Source organism: Mercurialis annua, linkage group LG8, assembly GCF_937616625.2.
Source record: "Mercurialis annua linkage group LG8, ddMerAnnu1.2, whole genome shotgun sequence".
NCBI lineage: Eukaryota > Viridiplantae > Streptophyta > Magnoliopsida > Malpighiales > Euphorbiaceae > Mercurialis > Mercurialis annua.
In genome coordinates this window covers 39,923,844-39,943,608 of record NC_065577.1, presented here as the reverse complement: position 1 = coordinate 39,943,608, position 19,765 = coordinate 39,923,844, and the positions used below count along the sequence as shown (strand labels likewise).

The window sequence follows — 19,765 nt, the reverse complement described above, 5'->3', positions numbered from 1 at the left end:
AAAATTTTGTCAATACAAGTAATGAACTATAGTTTAAATAGTATATGTGCGATGGCCAGGCTAAAGTCGTGAAATCAAATCCTTTTATAATCGCCAAAAATTTCCCCACCCAGAAAAAATCCATTAATACAACTATTAAATTTAAGTTGAATTACTATAATAACCTTAACTTTTCTTAATATTTACTAACAATAAGAGATTAGAAATTTATAAATATAAACTAAGGAACAAAAGACAACGAATAAATTTCAAAATTGACCATCATGTCCAAGTCAATCTCACACAATAATATTACAGATGAGTTTTTGTATTTTCAATCAAATGTAATATTTTCACAAGTGCAATTGCGATAAAACCTTACTTTGATTTTCCTTTTCCTTTCCCTTTCTTAGATTCGAGTTTGGCTTGAATGCGTGCAGCTGCAGCAGCTTTCGCGTCTTCTCTTTTCTTCTTTTCTTCCTCTTTTACAGTAGCAGCAAGCTCCCTTTGCTTCTTCAGCTCACTGATTACAATTTACAACAAAGCTCAATGTGTGAAAATTGATTCCTAACACGGAAGCAGAAAATGCCGAAATGACCATTTTTTTCCAAGAACAAGCTACACATGTAGAGTTTCGGAGTTTACAAAGACTTTTTAGAAATAGAAATGCAGTGGTGAAACATAGGACTCTAAAAGTTTGCATCCAATAGAGAGTCTAATGGATTAGAAACTAAAAGAAATACTAATATGAAGAAGGGTTAAATGCAAATTAAATTATGAACTTTAGTGTGTTTTGTAATTATAACATGAACTTTAAAATTTGGCAATGTCAAATACGAACTATTAATTTTTTTCATTTCGGAACACCGAAAAGAATAAAGTAGATATCAAAACAATACATTAATTTGGCATTACACATCAGCATTTTCTATTGCTCGGCGTTCTGAATTGCAAAAAATAAATAGTTTATCTACGACATTACCAAAATTTAAAGTTTGTGTTATAGTTGCAAAACGTGTTAGATTTCATAATTTGTTTTGCAATTAACCCTATAAAGAAAAGAGAGATTAATTTTTGAGAGAACACGATTAATTTGTTATCTGTTTCAATTTTTACATTTTCACTTTTGATATAAGGTGTATTTACACTACAAGATTTAAATAAATCAAAGTGATTAATATAAAATTACATTCACATGGATAAATCTATTTAATTATCAACATTTATGACATTTAATATTATTCATAATAATCTCAATATATAAAAAAGTAGATGGCAATTGTTACTTACTCAAGCCTTGCTCTATCCTCTGAAACACTATTCATACTAGAGCCTTTTCTTGGCTTGCAGGCCATCAACTCCACCTCAAAAATTAGGGTTGCACTGTAACAAATAAAATACTGATCAACAAAGACATATATACCATGCAAAATCTAGTAATACCAAGGCAATTGATAATCAGACTGCTAGGAATTTTAATGCATTGCTTAATCACTATAAGCAGTTTGTTCCTAAATAAAAGGATACTCCGGTTAAGGCATGACCGTCACGGAAACGTTGAAATAGAAAACGCTGAAAGGGTAAATAGGAAATGGAAAATTGACATCTCTTATGAGAATGGGTTGGATATATAAAGTTTTGGAACTTCAGAAGTGTTTATGAAATTGGAAACAAAACGACGAAACATAGGAGTTGACAAGGTTCTGTGCAACATAGGTGTAACCGTCCTTTGGGGACGTGTTTCTGCTGCCCAATGTTCATCATCTACACTTTTCATTCAATACGGCCAACCATGTCAGATTTGGCAAACACAGAATAAGCACACAGAAACCATACTTTCACTTTAATAGTGATACTATATCTTACTTTTAAATAAAATTAATTAGCTAATATCCACATCTAGCAAGCGTTGCGAACGAAAATAATTTGAAGAACAAAACGCGTAAAAAGCTTACTTTGGAGGAATCTCTGGTGGAGATCCACCACTTCCATAAGCATAATCTGACTTGCAAATTATTTTTGCAACTTCCCCAACCTGGCATATACAATGAAAACATATAATAAACATATAATTAAAATCTAAAATTACTCAAAATTGCATCGAGAGAAAAAGAGCCACACCTTCATGGTCTTTAAAGCAATGTCCCACGCCTTGATTACAGATCCTGTTCCAACTTCAAATGAGAAAATTGAATTATCTTCGCGCGTAGTATCAAAAACTTCACCAGTTTCTTCAAGTGTACCCTCATAATGAACTGCTCAAAACAAGCATATGCATACATTAAGCCGTATTCTTCGGCACAGCAGCTATAGGTATGCTTTTACAATCATATAAACCAAAGAGGAGACAATTAAAATGTTAACTGAAATTAAATTAACTACAAATATCATGCATTTTTAGGACCAAATTTGTTCGTACCATCAACAACAGGAAGATCGTCTGAGGGAGAAATTGCATCAGCTTTTGCTTGTCTTACAATTGTCTTGATGACACCTCCATCCCCAGTTAAATCAATTGCATCACCCATCTTCAAAACTCTTAAGAAGATCCTGTAAAATGTTTTAAAAAAGGCAGAAAATAATTTTAAAAAAAATTAACTTTTTGGGTTTTTTTTCCATATTAAATCACGTTTTTTGTTTGCAGCGTTTTAATACCATTTTTTAAAACGTGGCATCGCACATCCAAATATTTCAATTTTTGACATTGTATAGCATATTTCTCTTTTGTGACGTCGTTTTATACAAATCAGCGCCATATTTGGTGAAAAGCGACCATAGGCTACACAATGTAAAAGCGCGAAAGATTGAGATTTGTGATGCCACGTTTTAAAGAATGAGATGAAATTGCTACAAACGTGAAATGTTGGGATTTTTATATGCAAATAACTCTTAACTTTTTCACGAAACCAATTTGCATAAAGAAAAAAGGGTCATATATGCCCCTGACGATTAGGCTCACGATCATTTACGCCCTCCTTGTTCAAAAAGTAGTGTATATGCCCCCAAATTTTTTAAATGAGCTCATTTAGGCCACTAACATTTTCTGAAAAAGGATCATATATGCCTCTAACCGTGTGTCAAGTGTGAGGACCTAAATGAGCCCATTTAAAAAAGCTAGAGACATATATCTACCTTTCCGAACTATAAGAGCATAAAAAATTCCGAGCCCAAACGTTAGGGGCATATATGACCCTAAGCAAAACACACAAATTACAGTATTCCAATTCAAAGATCAACTACTATTAGCACTAAATACTTCACATTTCTGTTTTTACACTCTAAAAATGACCAATTAATTAACATTCAAAGTTAGCTAACAGATAAATGAGGAAAAATCACATAATTAACTTAAAACACAAGGTTATAATTGCAAAAAAAAAATGTTAATTAAGACTTGGTTTTTTTGGGGAGCTTACCCGGAACAGAAAGGCGGCGACTAATCGGAGAAGAAGTGGGGAAATCGGAAACGATAAATCGGAGAAAATTGGTGGTAAAATCGGTGGCCATATGCTTCTTGTGAGAGTGAAGCCGGTCAACATTTTTTTTTTGGTTAAAGTGAACTTTAGATTCTTTTGGGCTTTAGAATATTTGGCCTTTTGGGCCAATAATTTTTTGAGATAATTAGGCTAGGTACGGTAAAACGCTTAAATAATTGGGCTTTTTATATAAAATACCGAAATTGGGCTAGACTTTACTTTTATACATCTCATCTCATTTTTTTACTTTTTCCACCATCTTATTTTATAAACATAACCTAACATCTTATAATTATATCTTTTATACGATCTTTCCTCTTGTCTCTCAAATTAACAGTTATTTTCTCCATATTCTTCCATCCCCTGCTCTTTATTCTTTTTCATGGTCGTCGCCCTTCATCAAGTTTCAGCGCCGCTCTGCTGCCGCCTTCATCCTCGATGCGCCGCCGCCGTTTTCCTGTTTTCGTTTTTTTTTAAATCTAAATCAGAGTTTTTGTCGGAATGAAGAATAAATATCGGAAGTTTTTAACGATTTCAAAAGTTTTTTAAAGGCATATGATCAGATTTCGAGGCAAAATGATTCATCGTTTTTCTTCTTCTTCTTTTTTACTTTTAGATCTAGAATTTTTTTGTTAACTGTTTTTAAGTAACAGTAATTTTTTATTAAACATGTGTAAAGATTATCTTTAAGGAATATAATACTAACTTTCATGTACATAAAATAATTTTATGATTTTATGGAATGAAAATCTGTTATTTCTATCGTTTTACTGTGTTTGGATGTTTTTTTATGTTTTTTTATTCTGTAACACGATTTATTGATGATGGTTAGTTGATGAATTATTGTAATGTTTCAGTGTTGTTGATTTTATATTGATATTTTATTGATTTTAACATTGACAAATAAAATAATGATGTCCGTGAAAGAAATTAAAAAAATTAAAATTTAAGTGAGACTAGATAATGATATGTTAGCATTGAGAAATAAGACAAATAAAGATGTTGAATTATTGTAATGTTACAGTATTAATATTATGTTCATATTAACAAGTTATCAACATAATGTCAACATGATATCAACAATTAATGTTAATTTAGTGAGATGTTTGTAAAATGAGAACATTGATTGATTTAAGTCAAAAACAATGAACATATTATCAAAAACATGTCAGTAGCTCATTAATACAGCAATTTAAGACTAACTTTATTTTTCTTTCAATGATTGAAAAATCAACATGTTATCAACAGTATATCAACAACATGTCAACATAAAATTGAAAATAAAAAAGAGTTGAAATACTTATCAACATAATGTCAACAATAAATCAACAACGAATCAACATAAATAATAAAATAAAATATATTTTTTTGAAAAACTGTGACAATCAATAAAATATCAACAAGAAACCAACAACATGTCAACATGATAATTCTAACATATCATTATCTAGTCTCAGTTAAATTTTATTTTATTTAGTTTATTACACGGACAAAGTTATCTAATTTGCCAATATTTTTTTAAAATAAAATCTTCCAAAGTTAAAATCAAGGGAATACCAACTGATCATCAACACAAAATCAACATAAAATCAACAACACTGTAACATTATAATAATTCAGCAATCAACCATCATCAACAAATCGAGCTGCAGAATAAAAAAACACAGAAATACAACCAAACACAAAAAAAATGCAGAAATAACAAAAAATTATTCTATAAAATCATAAATTTATTTTACATAACATGAAATTAGCATTGTATTCTTTAAATATAATCTTTATACATGTTTAATTGTGAGAAAACAGTAAAAAATATTGTAAATCTGAAAATCAAAAAGAAGAAGAAGAAGAACAATGAATAAACTGCAGATCTGAAATCAACTAGATGACGACGACGAGCAGAGAAGATGATAGCGTTGGCGAAGATGACGACGGAGACGATGATAAGAACGATGAGCCGTTGATCGTGAAATTGAGCGCTTGTGAATGAGGAGAGAGAACAGAAGCTGAGAGAAAGAAAGAGAGAAAATAATAAAATTGTGATTTTTATTTATTAGGGTAGCTTATATAGGAACCGTATAAAAGTAATTATTTGCAGCGTGTACAGTAGTTTTAATATGTCAAAATAGACACTGTATAAAAGTAATATATTTGAAAAAGTAGGTTATTTGTGTAAAAAGCCCTAAATAATTGAGGTAATTAGACCAGACACGTTCAAAATCCAAATTATTCTCACTTTCACGACGTGGGTGGTTTCCTTGCAAAATTACGATGCGCTTTCATTTCCTTTTGATTTTGTGCTTTTTGTTATCTAATTTTACTGTTATGTTTCTTCTCCCTTTTCGCCTTATAACGATTTCAATCCAAATTGAACCAGCAATTTTCTACTTTCTGATGGTAGTTTTTATTATTTTGCCGGAAGTCTTTGGGAGTTAACGCCGCAGCTGCCGTTGAGCCTGCACCGCCTCCAGATCTTCCGTCGCGAACGCCAATACGCGATGCTCGTGTGCACTTTTCCAAATTCTGAAGATGCGATTGAGGTATTTCTATTCTCCGATCAGTCGTTGTTGAAGAATGATGCAACAAGATTTCCTTTCGTTTGATTGAAATCGAATTTACTCTAATTTTGTTGTTATTTTTACTGTTTCCAGTTCCAAATGGTTAGATTTTTTGGTTTAATTGAACTCGAATTTAACCTAATTTTGCCTTGCAATAGGTATTTGATTTGTGATATTGCAGATAAGGAAGAATGTTGTAATAAGACTTCCTTTCGTTGATGTATTTCTGTTGAAAATTATTTTCCTTTTCCCATTTTAGTTAATTCAAAGCTTTATTAAAGTGTTGATTGTAAATTAATGTCCAACAATTGGCTTCTCATTTTCTTGGTAAGACCTATTCTACTTCTATTTCATCATGATGCTTAAAATTCATTTTTTGATATAGGCAAAAATTAAGAGTATGAAGTCACAATTCAATGAAGCTCTTCGTTCCAATGATGCTACAACAGAGAGATTCGAATTAAAAAAAAAATGGAGTCTCTTCCGAAAGAGAAAAATCAAATGCATTATGTTTTGCGATTTTATTTTGTAATTTATGATTGTAATATTTTTGTTATTGGTTTACCAATGGTTTACTAATAGAAAACCAGTAATTTTAGTTTTAGTAATACTGTTAGTAAACCTTAAGTTAACTGTTGGTAAATTTATAATTATTTTTTAACGATACTCTTGATTGTTTATGTATTTTTTTCACTTGTGTATTTGTAATAATGGTGTACTACTGGTACACAAATAATTTTAGTAAATTAAATAATAATTTATTTTAATATTTTATAATTTAAAAATAAAAAATAGTAATTTGATTTTTAAGAAAACTGATAGAAGACCATTAGTAAACTATTAGTGAACTTACAATGAACAGATGTTTAGTAAACCGTTAACAAAATATTAGTAAACTGAAATCGTATTTTTGCAAATGAAAAAAATATTTTTGTAAATTTTTTTTGTCAATCCGTAAATTTTAACTAATTTTGGTCAAAAGGTATTTTTGAGAATAATTAGGTGTTTCATAGGTATTTGTCTAAAAATCCCTAAATAATTTTAAATTTACGGCGTGGCTCCAATCTTCGCAAAATTATGGTAGAAATCGATCGGAGCGTAATTTTTTTTCCATAATATAATAATACATGTTTTTCCTATTTTCTTGAGCTGTATAATTTTTTATCCCCCGACAAAAATAAGGGAGATGAAACGACACCAACGAAGACATATCAACGCCGAAGTAGATAGTTGTAACTGCTTTTTTTCTATTCTTAAATTGTATAATTAATGGGTATTTGTTGTTTTAGGTTAAATACTTACTATCTTTTTCCTAATTATGAATAAACATGAGTTTTTTTTATATACTTTGAATGTGTTTGATGTTTAAAATAATGAGTATATGGTGTTTGATAAAATTCCAGATGATACCTATTCGATTATTTATCAACCAAATTTGACATGTGTCAATCACATTTTATTAATTTTACTTTAAAAATTTGCCACAAATGCCTAATTTCAATTTATTTTAATCATATAAATTAATTAGAAAGATTTTCTTTTAGTTATTTTAATTAAATAATTAAATATAAATTTAATAAATAGAATAATCTTATAATAGAAGAATGAAAATGAATATAATTCTACAATTATTTTAAGATTTTTGCAATTTAATCCATACAATTACAAACTATATATATGGACTAAAATTGAATTTAAAACAAGTTAAAATCCTAAAATTGAAAAGTTGATACAAAAGAAGATAGCCTTCTTTTCAAATTCATCCAGTTAGGGTTAGGGTTTCAAAACTCTCGCATTCAATTAACAAACAAGAACAAAATTGAATAGATATGATCGAGGTAGTGTTAAACGATCGTCTAGGAAAGAAAGTAAGAGTGAAGTGCAACGACGACGACACCATCGGCGACCTAAAGAAGCTGGTGGCCGCGCAAACTGGAACTCGAGCTGAAAAAATTCGGATCCAGAAGTGGTACAATGTTTACAAAGATCATATTACACTCAGAGATTACGAGATTCATGACGGCATGGGCCTTGAGCTCTACTACAATTAAGTAATTTTTCTAAATTTTTCTGAATTAGGTTAATTGTTTTTCAATTTTTGCTGATTTTTTTGATTAGGTCTGTGTGCTCTAGTAATTGATAAGAAACAATTGGAATCAAAATTTGGTTACTGCTTCTCCATCATTTCTGCTTCTCCAAAATTTGGTTACTTAATTCTCAAAATTTGATTGATAATGTTTACTTAATTCTCATGTCGAAAACAAACAGACAACCCCTTAACCTAATTGATCGTTCGACCATAATAGTCAAAAGCCGAACTGACTGACTAAAATTTTTTAACTGAAAACCGAGCCGGCTGAATAAGATAGGAAAAAGTTGCAAAACTGAATCGACCAAATGGATCGGTTAATTCGGTCAGTTTGGTTAAAACCGATAAAACTATGAGGTCAAATTAAAATTTAAAATCAAAAAAATTGGTTAATTCGGTCAGTTTGGTTAATTTGGATAATTTAAAATTGAAACCAAACGGATAACCGAATAACCAATTTTTTTTAAATAGAAACTGAATTAACCTAATTAGCCATTTAACCAAATATCGGTTTGGTTAATTCGGTCGGCTTTCACCCCTACTTATAGCTTACTAGAATTCAGTTCTGTTATCAATTGAAATTATTTTAAGATGTGAAATTATTTTCTGGGGTGTTCTGAATTAAGTTAATTGTTTTTTTTGTTTTTGCTATTTCGTACGAAATAAAACTCGCAGAACCCTTTCATTCGTTCAAACTTGATTGGTTCTGAGAATAAAATTTATTTTCAAGTGACTTGTTCACTTTTTTTAGATTTTTTTTTGCCAAAGTTCACTTTTTTTAGATGACTTGCTTACTTTGCTGCATCATTCGATTTATGAAGCTGTAGAGAAACTGAAACAAAACAGATCACTAAACAGATTTGGTGTTTATATATGAATGCACTTCTTACTCAAGCATCGTAATGTTATCGTTGTTTAATCTTCATCAGTTACTTGTGAATTGAAAAGACATGAACTTATATTTTGGAAATTTTTTGGTTCATTCAGGTAATGCAGTTAACTGGCTTGATATGTTGAAGGAGAAGGTTGCATCACTATACTAGTAATTTCCTACTGTGTGTTGTAAACCTTCATCTTGTTGTGTTGCACAGTAATTTCCTACTATGTGTTGTAAATCGATGTCTTGTTACGTTGCACAGTAATATCCTACTATGTATTGTAAATCGATATCTTGTTACGTTGCACATTAATTTCCTACTGTGTGTTGTAAATCAATGTCTTTCGTATTTCGTAATGTTGGTTTAGAAGCAGGAAAGGAAGGAATATGAAAATAATTAGTAAAATTTATCCTTTTACATGCTATCCAGAATTTTTGTTTCGGTCTGGTCTCCGCACTTTGCTTGTTTAAACTTACATATATATAGCTTGTTTCCCTCTTTTGTAGTAACTTATTAGTGATCGATATTTTGCGCAATCATATATGCATACTTTTATTCGTGTTACGTTTTGAAAATATCAAGATAACAGCTCACTGGGAGGTTGATGTTGAAATAGATCTTTTCCATTCAAATCCTAGCTCAAATCGTATGGTTAGCGGCCTCTTTAAAGGGAAAACACACGTTTTATATCGTTCTACGAATCTTGCCAAAATATGAATCTGAAGTAGAACTAAGGTGGCGTAGCATCCCTGGAGTACTGCTGTAGTGTTTGCATGGCTGTTGATTTGGAGGCCATGGGAATTGGGGAAAGTCTAGAATTTTTCAGGTATAGTTTTCTGAATCAATATCTTCCTTCATTTTCTTTTGTTTTGCCATTTCATCAGGTCCATTAGTTCAACAGGACTAAGGTTTCAAATGCCTAGAACACTAGCAAAAAGATGTGTTTTTCGTTCTTCTCCTTCTATGCCCGAGTAATGGTTAAAGAGTAGGCAATGAGTTGAAAGAAAAAAGCTAAGAGAACAAAATGTCTAAGTTTTAGGTGCGTATTTCAAGCATAAGATGGTAGAGTGAATTAGAGATGATTAATGATGTTCAAATGCACTTGTTGAGGGCTTGGTTAGGATTATACGGGTAAGATTCTGGGATTTGATGGAATGATTTTAGGTCTAGTTGCATCTTAAAGTTACTCAACAATGACGAGCATTATTTATGGTTGTTCACCTCCAATCCGGACCTCTTCAACATCTCGGAGAGAATATGCTGCCTCTTTACTTCAGATTGGTCCAATTCCTCATCTTCCAAACAACAAGCCAACTTCGAATGACGGAAAAGGCGGTCATTGTCCGAGATGATTCGGTCAAGTTGGAAGCCAAAAGATGGCTGTTTATGTCTGGTTTTTGTCAATGGCTTGCTCTTCTTATCCTGGGAAACTATTGCAGAATAGGATCATCTTGCATGGCACTCTTTCGGCTTGTTTCACCTGTATTTGCATGTAAGCATTTAAGACACTCTTGGTGCAGTTAAGAAAGAATTATGTCCCCTTCTCTGTCTAGTAATTTTTGATTTTAGAAAGGGTAATTTAAGACATTATATTTGATTGTTTTATTTAACATGATACATTTATACACATTTAATATACAACAAATGTACTTACTAAGACCTAAATAAGCAACATAATAATTGCATATTCCAATACTGTGATAATATAAAGTAGTTAATTTTTTTTAATAAAATTAATAAAAATCACAATTAATTAATATATAACAAAAAAGAATATAATCGTGTTCAAATGAATTATTTGTAATTTATCTGTTTACACAAAATTAATCGTAGAAGAAATAAATTGATCTATTTATAACACAAATTTATTTAAGTTAGATTCAAACTCATTCAATTTTGCTTCAAACCGTTATGGTAGGGTGAAATTCGTCCAAAAAAAGATTGTTTGTCATATCATTTTGAAATTATTTTACGTCATTTTTTAAATTTGATATTCTTATTTGATAATTTAATTTGATTTTTTTTATAGTTTTTAAATTTCATATCATTTTACTAATATTCATTGATGCACGATATTACAAGTATATAATATCGCATATTGAGAATATAATGATGAGTAGAGTGTCAATCTTATGGGAATTAAATTTAGTATCAAAATATTTGACTAATCTATTATTTAAGCAAATAAAAATTAGATTTGGATTTAAAATTAATAAAACTGAAAATAATGAAAGGTCAAGCAATTACGAACAGTGTATATCTTTCTATTGCCTACCTCAATAAGATTGTCTTTCGACATCCTTTTGATTTTTTATCGATTTGCTCGTCTTTCGACCCAATAAGTTTCGAATGTGATTTTCTTATAATATCGATCGACACATCTTCTAACATTATATCTCTGTTATAATACCTAATATACTATGAAAAAGTGTGTATGAAACGTGTGTATCACTTGTATGTATGTATGTAAATATATATAAATAAAATTATATCAATTAATATAAAGTTAATTATTTTTTTCAAACTATATGTGAATTAGAAGTGAAAACTAGAGGAAAAAGTGAAATGCATACAGTAATGACAACATAAATCCAAGTGCAATGTATGTAACTTGTAAGGCATGGTGAGGGAAATGAAAGTGGTCCAAGATCCTAAACATAAATTAAAGCATTAATATTAAAAGAAGACATGTAGCTAGCCATGTCTTTGGAGCTCAACCATGAAATCGCCATTAAAATGGAGGGGTGGTCCTATAGTTCATAATTGTAATATAACTTACTACTAGGAAAGTGCAAGAATCGACTAAAACCTAAAAAAACAAAATTCAATTTAATTTGGTTTGAAACATAAAAAAATTATAATTAAGTTTTAATGCAAATTAAACTGAGTTCAAAAAGTTGACATGACCAATTAATTTTGTTTGATTCAATTTAAAGAATTACACTTTCTCAATAGTTCTGTTCAATTAAAAAAAATCCGGTTAAATTCGGTTTAAACTAAATGGAGACCCCTACTTCCTACTATCAACCAACTATTACAAAATTAGAATGGACTAGCCTGTTGAACAAAAAATCGGATTGTTGTTTAGTTTAATTTACTCTACAAATTAAAAATTTGATCAAACCGAGTTGAACCGGTTTGAATTGAACTGTATGCTGAACCGACGATTGACTCGTTCGGCAATTCAAAAAAATTAATAAAAAAGGAAAAAAGAGGGTTCATTCGCATATCCGGGAAAATAAGAGAGATCTGAACATATAAAGAAGAAGAAGAATAGACTATAAATAGCAAACTCCTCTGAATCACATGTACGACCATACATAAATATTTTCGTGCTCCAAATTCCATTAGGAGAAAAACTCCTCGCTCACCATTCGAGAAAAAAGTAAAAAAAGACACATGCCCATAAAAAAGTACATCATTTAACAATGATATCATACTCAGAAAAAATGGTAACAAATTTGAAGACCGTGTCTCCGAAAAAGAGATTCGGGCGTATAAAAATAATAGCGAAAAAAGTATTGACTGAGTCTCCAAAATAAAAAAAGATTCAAATATATACGAAGTTGAATACCATATCTCCAAAATAATGAAAAATCTGGACATAAAAAAATATAAAAAATTAAAAGATGTAAAAAGAGATTTAGACATATACAAAGTTTAATAATGTATCTCTAAAAAGAGATTCAAACATATAAAGATAATAATGAATAAGTTGAAGACTGAACATCCAAAATAAAAAGAGATTCAGACATATATGAGGTTAAAGACTGTATCTTTAAAAGAATAAGATCCGGACTTCAAGAAAATTATAAAAAATTGTTAAAACAACAAAAGTTAAAAACTAAATTTTTGAAGTAAAGAGAGATTCAGACATATACGAAGTCGAAAACCACATCTCTAAAAGAGAGATTCGTGCATATAAAAATAATAGTGAAGAAGTTGAATATCCAATTCCGAAATAAAAGGAGATTCAGACATATACTAAGTTTAAGACAGTATCTCTAAAATAATGAGAGATCCAACATACAAAAAAAATAGCAAAGAAGTTGAAGACCGAGTCTTCAAAATGAAGAGAGATTCAGACATATATGTATTATGAATCAAAACAAAAATAAATATTTGCATGATACGATACTACAGAGAGATAAATGATGGAATATCCCAAAATTTCATATGGATACTTTATATCCCAAAATCTCACATTAATCGTTTACAAGAAAGCCAAATTAGCAAGTCTATATATAAGCCAAATTAATACTCCCCGTTTTCTATTTATATTATTAATTTAAAAATTAAATAAAATAACCATGTAAAAATGATTGTTATTTCAATTTATTTTTTAAATTTTATACTACTATTTATTGTTAAATTATTATTTATTTTTATAATAGATAATGGATGAGTAATAAATTAAAAATATGTGAGTTATATTATAAGTCATGTGTGGAGCAAGTAAAACGGTACTAATATTAATAAAAGAATAAAACATTATGCCAATCTCTTAAGTTGACATGAAATATAAAAGGCCTAATTACTTAAAAAAAAACCCCACCTTATAATATTTTTTCGTTTATACCATGACTTAGGAAAAAGTTCATTTGTACCTTTTTTTTTATTTTTCGTTTTAAACTCTATCCTAAAGCACTAAATTGAATTTTTTTATTTAGAAAAAAACTTAAAATAATCCTTCATTTTTTAACTTATTTGTATTTTTTCAAATAGAAAAAAGATGATATAATTCTTCTATTTAATTGTTTTTAATGTTTTCATCCTTTAATTAATTAAATTGTTAAAAAATAAAATTTTGGGGTATAATTGAAAACGAAAAATTAAAAAAAGAGTACAAATGAACTTTTTCCTAGATCAGGGTATAAACGAAAAAATGTTTCAAGGTGGGGTTTTTTTAAGTAATTAAGCCAATATAAAAAGAGTTACAACTATAAAAATCGGTCAAAAAATTCAAATCTTTATTGAATTGAAACGGTTTCACCCCTCTGTCAAAAAAAGAGAATGAATTTTATGATTAATTCTATTTAACACTAGTTAACTTGAATTAATTATTAATGATTCATCGATTAAAAAGTACAATAATAACAATAATAAACTCGCATCAAAATGGTAGCTATAGCGACCCACAAAATATAATCCAAAGTGCTCGTGATGAAGACGGTCCCACGGATTCCATGTGAACAAACAAACAGTAGAAGAAAAATAGTGGGACCAGAGAAGAACCTTATCAAATCAACCCAATGAAAGGACGCCACGTGTAACAGAATATAAAATCCCAGGCGTCTGATTAGATGACTCACACTTCAACATTGCGTGTCTTTGATGTGACCGTTGACCAAACTATGGCCTTGCATTGGCCCTTTTGTTGTAGGCTTTTATGGGGCCCACTTATTATCTGGAGGCAACTGATAGGCCCACTTGGTAAAAATTTCTTGGTTTTCACCACAATGAGAATTATGGAAAGTGGGTCCACAAGAGTAGCTTTTTGCCCTAAATAGAAATGTAACTTTTTTGGTCCCATTTTATTTGGTAAAAGTATCGTCCGATGTTCCGAGCTACTGTATCGATTAATTAAGATAAAGTCGAATATAATTTATTAAATCGATAAAAAAAATATTACTTATTAGAGCGATAAAAATTTCTCATAATTTTTTGGAAGTTGATTCATATTCGAATTCAAAATTATGATCTTTGATTAAGGAGAAATAAACAATTGTCACTTTAATTTAACCTCGTTCATAAAGACATTATTATTTACTCAATTATTAATGTTTTTATTTTTATAAACATATTTTTCTATAGAGTACCTATGAAGCCTAAAATAATTTAAATGTTAATGATTACACATTTTATAAAAATGATTTTTTTTAAAATAAATTTATACAATTACAGATAACGCTTCTTCTATTTAAAAATCTACTGTGCATTCAGATACATAATCCAAATACAATAGTCTAAATATGATTTTTTTAAGTGAAATAAGTATAATCGCAACCACATGTATGAACATATTTTTTAGTCATAATCAATATAAGGTTCAGCTTGAATATTTAAATTATTAAAGATTCTCTCACTTGCGAGAATGTTATTCATATAAATACATTCAGAGATAAATTTTAAGAATTTTTTTTATTTTCTAGTATTTTTTTGTATTTTATGTCTTCTTCTACCTACATATACCAATTTATTTTTAGAGTGAATTATTTTCTTTTTAAAATTTCATTTGATGTTTATATTATTTTGAGACTTAGGCCCACTTTAATAATTTATTTCATTCTCAATGATTTATCAAAATGTATAACTAAACAATATATTTATTTAATCTACAACCTATAAAATAGATCCTGTAATTTTATATGAACCATTTTTTTTTATTCAAAAAGTTAACAATTGCTAATTATATCGGTTCACAAACATCGCGGCAGCTATACCGAACACCCGCTAAACTCCGCCGACTCGGCAACTTGGTTAAAGGGAAGATGATTTTTGAAATCAATTTTGAATTTAGTGATAGCTTTCTAAAAATATGCACAAAATAGTTAGAAAATGGAGCCACCGAAAAAGAAGGATATAGTGAAAAGTTAGAAAATGGAGCTTAAAAGTTTTGAATTCAAGATTACAGAATCAATTTCCAATCATTTTTGCAATCTTTGTGTGCCCTCTACAGATTTAATGAATCTAATACAGTAATATGCATATTTAATATCAAGATATGAACCCAAATTTGGAGTATTATCTTTGAAAAATTAAATAATCATATTTTATCATAATAGTAGTGAATTTATTAAAACAGTTATTTAATGCAACAGACATCCATATCGTTATAAATATGCGGATCACATTTTAGATATGCGTTGATTGTTTAAACAAAAAATAAAAGTTATCATAATAACATAAAAATATATTGTACGTATATTTTGTATGAGATAGTTATATATTTAAACAGTATAATCTTTTTTTTTTCAAAGGCTAAAATAAGCAGTATAATCTAAAAGCTAAAAATGTTACGAGTTTTATACTTATATTGGTAAGAACATAGTTTTGGGTAACTACATGTTTTGGTTAAATATGCATTGTATCACTACAGATTATAGATATTTTATAATAAAAAGAGCTATTGGCAAACCTTTTTAGCGATTCAAGTCTAATTTTTTAAAATGTTACGAAACAAATTCTAACTTTTTCAAATTTTACAATTTGTAGTCTCATCTCAAATATGCAATTTAATTTTCAGACAACCTTTCAATTTTTAAAATCCAACTTTCAGTTGAATTCCAGTATCTAACACATTTTTTTAAAACTCATATATCACTCCCAATCCAAAAAAAAAACATAAAATTTATTTTTAAATTATATCCATATGAATGGTTAAAGCAAAAAAAAAAATAGTTGTAAAATGAAATGAAAGACAAACAAATATTGTATTAAAATGAAAGATTGAAATAGTTAACTTAATTATTTAAAATTAAATTTATTCATAAACAAATTATCAAATTAAAATAAATTTATAAAATTAAATTTTTTTAAATGCATTTATAAAAAAATAAAAGATGATGAAGTTTTGTTAGTTATTAGATCAATAGATAAAGGTGATTGTGTGATGGTTCAAGTTGTAAATAAATTTTTATAAAATAAACATAAGAAATGGATTATGCTCTCTTATTGACTTCTAATAATTCTTAGTGCTGCATAACATTGACCAAATTTGCACTGCAAATAATTAAACAAACAATTATAATGAATTTCATTTAACTAGTGACAATAAAATGATAAATTATTTATATAAAAAAATGCACCAACATAACGAGTATTTATTTCACGCAGTGGTTGTATCATGTCACATTTACAACAAGTCAATGAGTGTTTGCGATAGAAAATCTTTTAATTATTATTTAAATTTTTTATTTTTATTTTTTTTACATATATAACATATTATCAATTTATTGCACAAATGACATGACCCAACGGTTACGGTGCAATAATTTTCCCAACATAACACATGCTAATTTCCATCAAGATATTTAATGATGTTAGAGAAGGTGTGCTTAAGGATTTGTGTGAGTCTTTCTTTTCAATGAACCTATTGGGTCCGTAAGGCCCCTTTGTAGATGAGATAATGTTATCTTTAACTAATTATTTCTTTTTGTATTTAAGTGTCTCCTTTAGCATGCTAAAGCAAAACTCCAATGATTAATACTATTCAAAACCTTTGAATTTGTTAAGGAGTGATAATTGTTTGATTGCCTAGAAACTTTATGCTATTATTCTTTATATTTTTATCGAAATAATTGATTAAATTAATTTATTTGATCTTTTAATATTAAAATTTTACTTAATTTTGTTAAGTTGATTTTTATTTTTATAATTTGATTAGTTCGGTTAAAAATAAATAATTCGGTTAATTTAATTTTGATAATATTGATTGATTTTAATCTGGACCGATAATTTGATCTCCTTTAGTTAAAAAAATTTTAAAAAATCAAATTGGTTAGTTGAACTGAAAACCGGCCAGCTGTGTAGTGCAGATGAATCCAAAAACTAAAAATTTGGTCCAACCAGTTTTGACTAGATTGAACTGATTGACCCATATTCAATCGATGCTTCAACTGGTGATTAATCCATTTGAACCAAACGCTAAATTAGTGATTGATTCGATTAAATTATGAACCACGTCTGAAATCATAGACTTTGTCGGTTTGATCACCGGTTTAATTTTTTAAAAACACTATTTGAAAGTGCATAAAAAGAAAGAGATCCATCAAGAAAAGCAAAGTTTATTGTTGACCCTAATCAAGAAGTTAGACCAAAGAAAAAGAAAGAAGAGGAAAAGGAGAAAAAAGCATGAAAAGGAATAGAAACCTATACTAGATAGTGTATCTTAGACCTAAATGGAGAATGAAAGTTGTCATAATTTGGTGACTATTATAACTCCTACTAGCATGATATAAAAGCTTAAAGAATTAATATTAAAGAAAACCAAGAAAAGTATATTCTTAGAGTCGATGGTTCCTTCACATCATATGGTAGAATTTTAGAATTCACCAATTTTACCGATGATAGGATGTAGGGCTCAATTGAATGTGGTAAGTACTAAGTCATGTATTTTTTTTTTTTTTATGATTTAAGTATAAATTTATCTTGTTAGGGATGAGCTTGGTGCCCTAGTTCAAGCCGAAAACATCAGATTTCATGGTAATATTTCGCCAAGATTAGCGGACGCGATAGACGTCGGAGAAGCATCAAGTTGGTTAAAGCATTGTTAACTTTTTGTTATCAAATCAAACGCGACGAGATTAGGAATCCAAATTTGGTGGATATGGATCTTATTGTTGGTGATCGTGTGAAGTTAGTAAAACAATTTAGTAACATTATTTTTTTATTAGTGAGGCGATTTGCGAATCAGGCAGCGCATATATTAATGTAAAATGCCCGTTCCATTTCAGGTCTAAGAGTATTTTTGTCACTTTCCTGAATTTCTCACAAATATAATCGTTTTGGATTTTTAATAAAGTCTCATTTGATCTTTAAAAAAGGTATAAAATTATCTCTTTAACTTGAAGTGTATAACCAATTAACACCAAAACTAAATTTGTTATAATTATTTTTTGAATGTTATATTAAAATTAACGAATTCAGGAGTTGATTTGTAACAAGATAAATTTGAAAGCAATTGATCAATAGATACAAGCGGATAGGTAAATTAATAAGTTCTATTTTTATAATGATTTTTTTTATTCATAAAAAAATGAGTTTTTGACTGAAATATTTTTTTAGAATAGTTGATTGTTAAAATTTACAAATTCTCATATTCGTTTCTTATACTACTAGAGTATAAATTATTTATTTAAAATCTCTCTATTCAAATTGTGATTAGAAGTTTATTGTGTAATATATAGTGAGTATATGGTAAAACAAGAAATTTATTTTCATTGTAGCTAGCTTATACTCATAATAGTAGATTTCCCAGTAATCAGTAGGCATATCTTGGAGAAAATTTAATATTTTATCGAATCACCAAAAAAATAAAATAAAGCCTAGTTTAAAGCTCAAATTTGAAATTAATCACCAAACACTTAGAGTTTTTTTTTTTGACAATCGAATAATCTTTCATTAATAATAAAGAGCAGTTACAGGTGTAAGAATTCAGAAAGGGTACAACCGTTTCTAATGACCTGACATGGAACAAGATATAAACCTTGATTTGCAGATCGCCTTACAAAACAAAATCAAAATTACATAACCGCTCTAACACAATTAGATCCAATCCTTTTCTGTCTAACAGAAGACTCACAAACTCTTCATAAAAAATAACAAATCTTTCATATAGAAAGAACAATAAAACTTTCAAAAAAGAAAGACAATCACTGTAAAATAGTTATAAAAAAAAACCAATATAGCCTATAACGATTTCATCTTCAATCTTGAAAGGGCTTGATCCATCTCTGATTTTTTATTTGTATATCTATTGAAATTTGTCACGACCCATTTTCATGAATCGTGACCGGCGCTAGGGTATGGGTATGGTTGTACCAAAACCCGTAGCTAGCCTTGCGGATAACCAATTTATAACATTTAAAATAATTAAACCTGCAGAAAATCACATGCTCGGGGGCAACCGAGACTTCAGCCTAATCTAGCAGTACAGTATAACAACATATATTTGAAATACGCTTATTGCAAATAATGTCTAACAGCATGGCAATATATATAATTCCATAAACACTGTAATCATGCTAAAGCGATAAATCATAGTTGAACTATATCAACAAACAA

The 19,765-nt window shown here is 28.9% G+C and overlaps 2 protein-coding genes across 2 annotated transcripts; one reads left to right on the top strand and one right to left on the bottom strand.

Annotated features, from left to right (window-relative positions):
- Nucleotides 1–221: 221 nt before the first annotated feature.
- Nucleotides 222–3,513, bottom strand: LOC126659549 (peptidyl-prolyl cis-trans isomerase FKBP20-1). The gene is made up of 6 exons (XM_050352845.2): nt 3,396–3,513; nt 2,399–2,529; nt 2,101–2,234; nt 1,935–2,014; nt 1,270–1,362; nt 222–502 (listed from the first exon to the last, which is right to left on the bottom strand). Exons 2-6 carry the CDS (start codon nt 2,505–2,507, stop codon nt 358–360), a joined length of 561 nt encoding a protein of 186 aa, XP_050208802.1. The 5' UTR covers nt 2,508–2,529; nt 3,396–3,513; the 3' UTR covers nt 222–357.
- Nucleotides 3,514–7,714: 4,201 nt separating this feature from the next.
- On the top strand, nt 7,715–9,404 carry LOC126659581 (ubiquitin-like protein 5). The gene is made up of 2 exons (XM_050352877.2): nt 7,715–8,064; nt 9,090–9,404. Exon 1 carries the CDS (start codon nt 7,843–7,845, stop codon nt 8,062–8,064), a length of 222 nt encoding a protein of 73 aa, XP_050208834.1. The 5' UTR covers nt 7,715–7,842; the 3' UTR covers nt 9,090–9,404.
- The last annotated feature ends 10,361 nt before the right edge of the window (nt 9,405–19,765 follow it).